Genomic DNA, 10,357 nt, shown 5'->3' with positions numbered 1-10,357 from the left:
TGGGAAAAAGGAATGATTTTTTAAGAGAAAAAAAGAGGAGCAAAAGGAGAGTAATTCTGTTCCATTCCGCTCATTGGAACCAAAAACAAAATTCTTTTCTTCCCAAAACCCAAAATAGCTCTTCTGAGAATACCAAGAAACCTCTCCCATTTCGTCTCTTCCTCTTCAAACCTTTTCTCTGTGTTCAATTTCAATAAGGGTCGCTCTAGTTTCCGTTTGTTCCTCGCAAATCTGTGAATTTATGGCCGATTCATTCACATAGGACACTTCCATTTTCATCCCATGTGATGTAGATTAGTGGAATTTTGGGGTGGTACCAAATGCACCCATATAATCGGCTGCCCAGCAGTGGCCACTCAACTCCGTCACCGCCGCCCTCCCCTCTCCGGTCCCCTCGTCTCCGCCACTCTCGCTCTAAGGGTGCCCGCTTCACTCAAGCTCAGCAACCGCCTCGCTCTTTTCCCCAGCGACTTGCCTGGTTAATCCTCTCCGTTTTACTTCGTCGTCAAGGGATCTTCCTTTTTGCCCCTCTAATCTACATCTCCGGTATGCTTCTTTATATGGGCACTGTCTCTTTTGATGTCGTTCCAGTCATCAATCATCGCCCTGCTCCTGGCTCTGTTTATCGAAGTCCCCAACTCCTCGCCAAGCTTCGCTCCGAGATGGATGCTGACAACACTTCCACTGATGCGGTTTGTTTTTCATCTTCTTGTTTTCCTTTCTGGGTGATGCCTTTCTTGATGTGGGTTTGATTTGTTTTTATCCAATTAATCGGAATCGCGATATGGGTGTCTTGTTTTCTTGTTGCTTCTTTCCCTTTCTCTGTGGTTGCGTACGAACTTCGTTACATTTTCGATTTGATTTTGATTGGTTTCTTGGGATTTGTTGATTCGTCTCCCGTGAGCTTCTTTTCCTTTGGATTTGACATCTTTTCTTGATCTACTCTTCGTAGTTTTGAATCTTAATAGTTCGTCTTTGTTGAACACATTGCATGCTGACGAATTGCAATGAGTGATGCTCAAGATTTGAATTCTTTTGCTTCGTTTCCTCTTTTTTCTTTTTGAATTTATGGAAAAGAAATGTGTTCTCTATTGAGAATATCTCATCTTTTTCATATTTTTCTTTTTGGGAGGAACTTCGTTGATATTGAGATAGATGAACAACTCTCATTTCTTGCATATTTCTGTTTCTGGAATGCTAATTTATCCTGGGCAGATTTTGAATTCAAACAACTCTCTCTTGGAAGCTTAGAAATTGACTAGAAAGTATGAAATCACTGCAACCCTTTGTAGAGAGCTTAGGTTAAGTTTTAAAGTATTTGATACCTGTTTTCTCAACGTAGATGAACAGGAGTCTGATAAGAAAATTGGTTATTGGTATGAAATCTATTGAACTATTAAGGGTATTTCGCAGAAAGGGACCAAAAATTCAGGAAAAGAGTTACTTTAGAAGTGTGCAAACTTGGCTTTTCTGTGGGTCTCATCACCTATTGCTGGCGTGCAATTAAAGAGATTCTTTAATTCCTTTCATCTATGAAGAGTGTTACCTTTGGAAAATTATATTTTACTTATTTCTTCCTTGAAACTTTGGTCGATTCTACGAATCAATGTGTTTTCTTTCTCTATTAAGATGTTATGCTCTGAATCTTATATGTCAATGTCTTTTATGCCTTTCTTGTTGACGTTAAATATGTAAAATAACCGCAGATATCAACGATATGGAAACACTCCTATAAGGGTGGTCAGTGGAAACCATGTATCAACAATTCCTCGGGAGGTAAGAGACCTGTCAATGACTCTGAATCATGTATTGTTTCTTGTATATGTGTATTTCAAGGAATTCCCATTTTTCTATTCCGTTTTAAACGTGGAAAAATCACTTTATGCCAAAGATGCTCAGTTTTAAATCCTTGAGGTTAGCCCCAAAGTCAGTTTTAAATCTCTTAAGCCATTCTGAGTTCCGCTTCCTTTCGTAGATGATCGATATCATTTTCAGAATGTTACGAAGTTACTCCAAGAAAGCAATGTTACAAAGTTCTTGCTTTCTTGGGACATTAACTGTTTCATTTATTCTTTGGAATCATATGTCTGGTTTTGTTTTAATTTTTATAGGCCTACCTGAGTCAAATGGATATATTTATGTTGAGGCAAATGGCGGTCTAAATCAGCAGAGAACATCGGTTGGTTTCTTTTACATCTGCTTTCGTTTTTTACTACCCGACCCCGTGAAAGAAACTGTTCTCTACGTAATAGCTTTCTCTGCAACAATGCGTTTTTTCTCATTCTATGTTGTTATTGTAGATATGCAATGCAGTTGCTGTGGCTGGCTATCTTAATGCAACGCTTGTAATCCCTAATTTTCATTTCCACAGCATTTGGAGAGATCCTAGGTTTGTCTACATTATACTTTATACTACAAATCTTAACACTTTTGTTGAAGCTTGATGTTGTTATCCAGCTGATAGGAAAATTTGTACGATGTATCCGTCTTCCAAGACTAATTTATTTAATGTTGGGTTTTCTTGTTCAGCAAGTTCAGCGAAATATATGATGAGGAATATTTTATCAAGACCTTAGAGAATGATGTACGCATTGTTAACAAGATTCCGGAATACATAATGGAACGCTTCGACCACAACATGACTAATGTCTACAACTTCAGAATAAAGGCATGGTCGTCCATTCAATATTACAAGGATATGGTACTTCCGAGATTACTTGAAGAACTGTGAGTGTTTCTGTTCTAACCATTAGCTTCTCGTTTCTCGACAATCATAGACTTGCATTGTTAAATGTTTGTGGAAGATTCCTCCATCACATTTTCTACCTATAAGTGTGTTTCAGAACAATAAAGAATATGGAACTTAGTGCCCCAATAATGTAAGAGTAGTGTAGAAAACCTACGAACCAGGAGAGGAGGGGATTCCCACCCAAAAGCTACAAAGCATAGCAAGGGAGAAACTAACATAGGAGTAATAATAGTGTTAAAAATAAAAGTTTTTTGATTGTTCTTCCAGAGGAGCCAAATGATAGCACTAGCCACACAACTTTAGAAGATCGTAGCCTTTCCTCTAAAGGTCCAGCCCACTAGCGCAGCACACTTGTTGGGAAGCATATCAATAAATCAATTTCTTTCCGGATGAAGGGCCACCCTCTGTGAATGAAGAGACAATGAAGGAAGAGATGGTCCAAAGTTTTCTACCTCCTTATAACATAAGCAACAGAAGGAGGGGGAAGGCCCAAGTTCCTTTGGAGCTTCCCTAGAGTATAGAGGTTTCTTTAAGCAAGCAAAAACGAAAACAATCTCATCTTGTGAGATCCCACATTGGTTGGGGATAGAACGAAGCATTCCTTATAAAGGTGTGGAAACCTCTCCCTAACAGACACGTTTTAAAACCTTGATGTGAAGGCTAGAAAGGAAAGCCCAAAGAGGACAATATTTGTTAGCGAGGACTTGGGTTATTACACATCTTCTTTGGAATCTTGAACCTGCAAACAAGTTTTACTAGGTGTTTGAATTTCTTTATAAATAAAACTGTCTTTAAAAAAATTTAAGACCTCTTACACATAGTATATGAAATGGCCCAAGCCCAAGCCCACCGCTAGAAGATATTGTCCTCTTTCGGCTTTCCCCTCAAGGCTTTAAAACACGTCTGCTAAGGAAAGGTTTCTACACCCTTATAAAGGGTGTTTCGTTCTTCTCCGCAACCAACGTGGAATTCTCATAGTATACATCCAAATGGTGTTGTGTCTTTATGATCCCTTGGAAATGAACTATGGCTAAATGTTCAAAATTTGTGGATATGGGCTGAGACATCGAGTTGATAAGATTAGGAACATTAAGAAAAATCTTGTGGTGCGATCTTGTGAAAGATTTGGAAGAAAATAAATGAGGTAGGAGGTAGGACATGTATGGGAGTGTAAAGGTTTTATTTTACCCTTATGGTACTCTACAAATAAAGGGTTTCATTCTTTTTCCTATACATTTTTGCTTTGACAGTGAGTTCGTGAACACCTAGGCTTCTTCACTTTTCTCTCTCCCATTTTGTATGACTAGGAAAAAGACTACACGCACACACAGACTTGTTTATATATATATATTGTAGAAACCAAAATATATGATGAATAAGCTCTATCTTTCCATTTTTTTTGTTCTGTTTTTATGGGAATATGATTCAAATGACAAAAACTAGGCTTGGAGTTTGAAAAAACTAGGCTTGGAGTTTGAAAATACCCTTAGAAATTAGACAACAAACTGAAGAAATCCATCCACGAAAGTAATGTTTATAAGCTTGATTTTCAAAAACAAAAAACTAAAGGCTTATCAAACAAGGTCTTGATCTGCTCGTTATTCATACTGTGAATATTTTGATCTTAATTTTTGGAATAATTGGGAGTTCACTCATTACAGGGTTATAAGAATTTCACCTTTTGCAAATCGATTGTCGTTTGATGCTCCTCCTGCTGTTCAACGGCTTCGATGTTTAGCAAATTATAAAGCGCTAAGGTTCGCTAATCCCATTTTATCCTTGGGAGATATTTTGGTTGCGAGGATGAGAGAACGCAGTGCTAGTAATGGTGGCAAGTATATTTCTGTACATCTTCGCTTTGAGGAGGTATGTTTTGAGAAATTGAATGTATTTTGAGTTAACGAAAATGAGTTTATGAAAACCTGCTTTCAAACTTGGTTAACAGGATATGGTTGCATTCTCGTGTTGTATTTTCGATGGTGGACATAAAGAGTTGGAAGACATGAAAGCAGCAAGAGAAAAAGGATGGAAAGGGAAATTCACAAAACCGGGCAGAGTCATACGTCCTGGTGCCATAAGGATTAATGGAAAATGTCCGATGACTCCGTTAGAGGTGCTTGTGTCGTACTATTACCTATATTTCATGAATGATGCTTCAAGAGCACTTTGTAATTCTTGTATTCAACAGGTTGGGTTGATGCTTAGGGGAATGGGATTTGACAATAGCACATTTATTTATTTGGCATCGGGAAAGATATACGACGCGGAGAGAAATATGGCTCCGCTTTTGGAGATGTTTCCAAATCTGCTTACGAAGGAAATGCTGGCATCACCTGATGAACTTTCCCCATTCAAGGTTGAATTTTGAGTTAAGTTCTTTTATATTGTGAAGTTTTTATGGACACCATTTTTGCTTTCAGAACTTTTCTTCGAGGATGGCTGCTATAGACTATACGGTTTGTCTCCACAGCGAGGTGTTCGTGACGACACAGGGTGGCAACTTCCCTCATTTTCTGATGGGTCATAGAAGATATTTGTACGGCGGACACTCCAAAACTATCAGGCCGGACAAACGCAAGTTGGCATTACTTTTTGATAACCCTGCCATTGGGTATGTCTTACTTACTCATGAGCATGATGATTTAATTGCCACTGGTGGTATTTAACTATGTTTTGCTCATTTGTTTTTTGTTTCCCAGATGGAAAAATTTCAAGAGACAAATGTTGAGCATGAGGAGTCATAGTGATTCCAAGGGATTTGATCTCAAAAGGCCGAACGACTCGATATACACCTTCCCTTGTCCAGATTGCATGTGTTTTACGAACAAATCAAACGATACGAAATCATCGTTAGCCTCGTGATTGTTGAGAGTGGAAATGTATTGTTGTTGCTGCTAACCCAACATTTTCTTTTGTGATTCTTTCATTTTTTTTCACCTTCTGACACAGCAAGAAATGGGTTGATGAGAGCATATTGGGTCTTGACTGAGGCATTTGGAAGTGAAGCTGCTGTATCTAACCATAGTGTTTTTGGTTTCGTTGTCTTTGTTTTTGAGATGGTTTTTTGTGATAGGTTGTTAGATAGACTCAGATTTATACTGTAAAAGTGAGTAGTTTTCTTAGATCATCCAATTTTCAGTCAATATTTTACTTTTCAAGAATTGGTTTTTCAACCCTTATTTGCAATTAATTGTACTATACTTCCTCTTGGGATTTTCATTGTTGTTGGTATATCTCCTACATTGTACCATACTTAACGTTTCATAATTTGGATACATGGTAATGTTACCTATTACTTGCTTTCAGGGGAAGATTATCTCTACGGACCAATAAGAGTTACTATAGCATGTTTTTGTCGCAGGTATTCTTTAAGAATATTTCAAGGCAGTGGTAACATGTACGGTACACGTGATATATGACATTTCAATAATAATACAAATATATGCAAAGTTTCAGTACAATCTTATTGATTCAAAAAGTTTCATTTGAACACTTGACATTCAAAATTATTTCAAGACAACCGCTCCATAGCTTTCCCACTAAAATGAATGCAAAATAGTGTTATGAAGTTCAAATATTGATGTTCTAACGTGTCTCACTTAGTCGGTGTTTTAATCCCATTCAAAAGAAAAATAATTGAGAACTACTCCAAGAAAGCAAGAGGCTGAGGCGTCGACAAATTTATGTCTGTATTATGAACACAATTAATCACTCAAGAAGCTTATTGCAGGTTCCAACACCAACAGCAGCAGCAAGATGCCAAGCTGCATGAATGAACGGAGTTTGGGGAAAAGCATCGTCAGCAACGAAAAGAACACCACCTAACAGCGTCGACACTTTATGCACGTTGTGAGCCATCCTCAAATCTGGATCCTTCAAAGCTCTTTTTGCAAACATTACCTGAGTTTCATAATCAAACATATCAATATCAATATCAATTAATCATGCAAAGGCATGAGCAAAATGTTACCTCCATCATCCCAGTATGAAGTGCTGAAACCGTAAAGGGCCTCAAAGGCAATAGAAATGCAGATGCAGCCATCAACATCCTCGGGTTGTCGTTTCTCAAAGCTCCTGTCAGGCACTGCAATATAGTTTGAGACATGAGAAAATCTAAGTTCAAATAAGCCTACAAAATCAACTCAAAGTAAAACACCAAGTTTTATGCCCTAACAACTCTTTTGTAATAGCTCAAGCCATGACAGCTCAAGCCCACTGCTAGAAGATATTGTTCTTTTTAGGCTTTCTCTCAAGGTTTTTAAAATGTGTCTGCTACGAAACGTTTCCACACCCTTATAAAGAATGATTCATTCTCCACCCCAACTAATGTGGGATTTGTGTCTTAAAGATGGTTTAAAGATGAAAACTACAGGGACCTCATACATTTTGTGTATTCATATACATTGGGATACTTCCCCATTTATGATGATGAGTACGGACGTGTACACTATGATGATGATGATTATGACGCACGACACTCGAGGTCTGCAAACCTCTGGACATCGCTACGAATGCTAGCTCGACTATGATGGGTCCAAGGGGGGTGCAAAATGCCTAGGAATCCACACACGCACATGTGGGTCGTGTGTGGGGAAGTACTACACATCCAATTTTGTCCAAACTGGTAATAATAGACTAAGGCATCTCTCGATTCAAGATAAGCTGACCTCCTAAACCTGATTGAACAAGGTAAAAAAGATCAAGGAAGGATCGGAACTTAGAAAAATGGTTGGGAGATAGTTCAACCGGAACCCTCTTTCACTCTTTCCCTCAGTAAAGTCCAGTTCTCTTGCAGCTTTCTCTTCCACCCTGAACTTTCCCGTCTTGTAAATGAATGAAATCGGTCACCCCTATGATGGTTTTCACGATAAGTCCTTAATAATAAGTTGCATGTGTTTGCATTCCCTAATACCAATAGTGGGGTCACTTAAAATACTCAAGCAGTGTGCTATTTTTATTTCAGGTAAAGGCAATGCATCCCTGTTCAGTTAATGACGACATCGCAAGTCAAGACCATGACATATGCATAGAATAGTGGTATTTTATTTCTTATACTTTAGGTTAGCATAGGGTGTTTTTACTTTTATTGTTTATCTATTTCATTTAGTATTTCGTTATGTTGTTTTAAAGATGTTTTCGAACACGTAAGTCCATGGTAGTGTTTTATGATGAAGTATTAAATGTTTAATTCTGCATAAGAGTATAGATTATGATGACGGTAACGGCTTTAGGTTAGTAGAAATCTAGGGTTGTTACACTTTTGTCTTTATGCCAATAAACAATAAACAAATCCATTATTAACTTACCACCGTGGCTGTAGCGATCATTGTGTAGTCGGCCCATCTTAGGTATTGTCTCAATTTTCCTCTGGAAGAATGATATAAACTTGAAGCAACTCCTACTCCAATCAATGAATTAGCATATAGCCTCGTTGGGAAATTCTTCCTGTGTTCCAAGTAAAAAGCCAAATAATCAGACAAGCACCTACACACACATGTCGAAAACTTTGAGCAGTAGTTACCTACCTTGGTGCCTGAATTCCAAGAGCAATAAAAGGAAGTGAGGTAAGCACGTTAGCCACCCTCTCCGCTATATTCCGATCACCTACCAACCAAATAACAAGAGGATAAACATTTTGAAGCCATTTATAGATAATACTAAAGCCTTGGGACTCTCTTTTAAGTCCTCTTGGGTTTTCCCTAGGTTTTCCTCTCATAATCCCCCCCTCTTCGGAGCTCGCTAGCACACCGTCTGATGTCTGACTCTAATACCATTTGTGACAGCCCAAACTTACCGCTAGCAAATATTCTCCTCTTTGGGTTTTCCATTCCGGGCTTCTTCTCAAGGTTTTTAAAAACGTATCTAATAGGGAGAGGTTTCCACATTCTTATAAAGAATGTTTCGTTCTCCTCTCCAACCAACGTGGGATCTCACATAAAATCCAACATTGCAAGATGATGTATGACTACGAAGGTGAAGAGATTTCAAGACTATACCTTGTATACAACCCCCAACAGGTCTCAAACAGGATGGTCTCTGCTCCCATACCCATCTGAAGATCATGAACAAACCGTTAATACCATGGTCTAAGGAGGTTATAATTTTGGTAAGAGCTCTATGAACATCCTAAACTTGTTAGGCTGTTTGTGAACAAATAATACAAAGCTCTATCAGTTTTCATGTCAACTTACTGATTCACACTTAAAGCTGATGAACTCCCACAACTCAATGTAGAAAAATCCCCATCTCGTGAAGCCTTTTCCAAGGCGAATTGTTGTGAACCAGGCACCACAGCAACACCATGCAGACCTTCAAGGGCTCTACTAGAGTTCGATTTATTATAGATACCCATCAGAGTTTCAGTAACAAGCCGAATCATTCTCAATGCCAGCAACACTCTGCTGGCATCGAACAATATAACTATGTCCAGTGCAAACTCCTATGTTGAACTGCACAGGTAAAAATCTTCTTAATCAAATCTTCATTTGAAGAAATCAACATTCCCAGAAAAATCATATACAGTTGCATACATTTGGGCGTTTGGTTAGTAGACAAGAAACTTGAGTACCAACTATTTCCACTGCCTATCAGAGTTGCTTCTTTTAGCGAATCATTGTTTAATCAAGTACAACTGGATTCAATAACCTTGTTAATGAAGGAAGGGTGAGGCAGAGATCATTTCAAACAGAGAAAATTGAAGTTTCATCTAATTACATTGCAGATTTTGGATCCTTACAAATGGCAACAGGATTGCCTTTTCATGTTAGTTTGGTGGGAGGAGAAGCAGCAGCAGCAGAAATACAGCTATGTATACCACAAAATTGAATACGCTATACGAATCATCGAGAATCCCCCACAAATAAAAAATTAGAATATTCAAAGAATCAACCATACACTCATGCCCATTATTCAATATATAATAGAATTTTTTAATTATCGCAATCTTAATCTGGAAGCAGAATGGATGAGAACAACAAATACGATGAATATAGGGTTTCCAAATTCGAGATTTCAGGAACCAGATCACAAGAACAAGGAAAAATCCAGAAAGGATTCGACATTGAAGAATGAGGGAATGAATTAAAAACCTGATGATATTGAGATGCTGCGGCGGAGAGGAGGAGGAGGAGGACCGGCTGCGAGATCGATAGAGGAGGATCAGAGGAGGCGAGATTCAGGGGAGATTGGTGGAGATGCGAATCACTGAAAAGAATGTTGTTGTTCGACGGGAAGCAATTCGCATTCCCCCAATCAATCCTTGAGGTGTCCCTCAGGCCTCAACCTCACCGAAATCGCTCGAAAATTGGAGAGATTTCATTTCATCAACACGGCCCCGGGAAAAGGCTATATACTCCTCCACATCAAATGGGATCATAACATTTGGAAGCAAATTAACACATAATTTTGTATACGCTCAAACAACAAAATTCTTATGCATTTCAATACCACTCATTTTTAAATTATTCGCTTAATCCAATATTCTTCACACATAATAAAATCTCTTTATCACCTTCAATATCTCACATGGATCCAACCCACTCAACTCGAAGATGTTTTGACCAAATTCAAATTGGATTGGATCAAGTCGAGTTGGATCGGATTGATTCG

General features: G+C 38.4%; 2 protein-coding genes across 2 annotated transcripts; one reads left to right on the top strand and one right to left on the bottom strand.

Annotated features, from left to right (window-relative positions):
• On the top strand, positions 1-6,024 carry LOC111489208 (protein ESMERALDA 1-like). The gene is made up of 10 exons (XM_023137319.1): positions 1-692; positions 1,707-1,776; positions 2,112-2,179; positions 2,301-2,389; positions 2,530-2,727; positions 4,411-4,615; positions 4,695-4,862; positions 4,938-5,105; positions 5,170-5,360; positions 5,449-6,024. Exons 1-10 carry the CDS (start codon positions 321-323, stop codon positions 5,609-5,611), a joined length of 1,692 nt encoding a protein of 563 aa, XP_022993087.1. The 5' UTR covers positions 1-320; the 3' UTR covers positions 5,612-6,024.
• Positions 6,025-6,215: 191 nt separating this feature from the next.
• LOC111489209 lies at positions 6,216-10,127 on the bottom strand. Its single transcript, XM_023137320.1, has 7 exons — positions 9,838-10,127; positions 8,941-9,198; positions 8,746-8,801; positions 8,275-8,353; positions 8,056-8,194; positions 6,720-6,833; positions 6,216-6,649 (listed from the first exon to the last, which is right to left on the bottom strand). Exons 2-7 carry the CDS (start codon positions 9,126-9,128, stop codon positions 6,458-6,460), a joined length of 768 nt encoding a protein of 255 aa, XP_022993088.1. The 5' UTR covers positions 9,129-9,198; positions 9,838-10,127; the 3' UTR covers positions 6,216-6,457.
• Between the last annotated feature and the right edge of the window lie 230 nt (positions 10,128-10,357).

The sequence above is a fragment of the Cucurbita maxima genome, unplaced genomic scaffold (assembly GCF_002738345.1).
Source record: "Cucurbita maxima cultivar Rimu unplaced genomic scaffold, Cmax_1.0 Cma_Scf00014, whole genome shotgun sequence".
In the NCBI taxonomy this organism is placed as follows: Eukaryota; Viridiplantae; Streptophyta; class Magnoliopsida; order Cucurbitales; family Cucurbitaceae; genus Cucurbita; species Cucurbita maxima.
Note: the sequence above shows the minus strand (reverse complement) of the source record. Positions and strands in the feature narration are given on the sequence as shown.

Bases quoted from the DNA above. Each gene is read 5' to 3' on its own strand.
- LOC111489208 (XM_023137319.1), top strand. From the start codon at position 321: ATGCACCCATATAATCGGCTGCCCAGCAGTGGCCACTCAACTCCGTCA. The intron at 1,777-2,111 runs GTAAGAGACCTG...TAATTTTTATAG, and splicing joins TATCAACAATTCCTCGGGAG to GCCTACCTGAGTCAAATGGA. The intron at 4,863-4,937 runs GTGCTTGTGTCG...TGTATTCAACAG, and splicing joins GTCCGATGACTCCGTTAGAG to GTTGGGTTGATGCTTAGGGG.
- LOC111489209 (XM_023137320.1), bottom strand. From the start codon at position 9,128: ATGATTCGGCTTGTTACTGAAACTCTGATGGGTATCTATAATAAATCG. The intron at 8,802-8,940 runs GTAAGTTGACAT...CATGATCTTCAG, and splicing joins TCAGCTTTAAGTGTGAATCA to ATGGGTATGGGAGCAGAGAC. The intron at 8,354-8,745 runs GTATAGTCTTGA...TTTGGTTGGTAG, and splicing joins TGTTGGGGGTTGTATACAAG to GTGATCGGAATATAGCGGAG.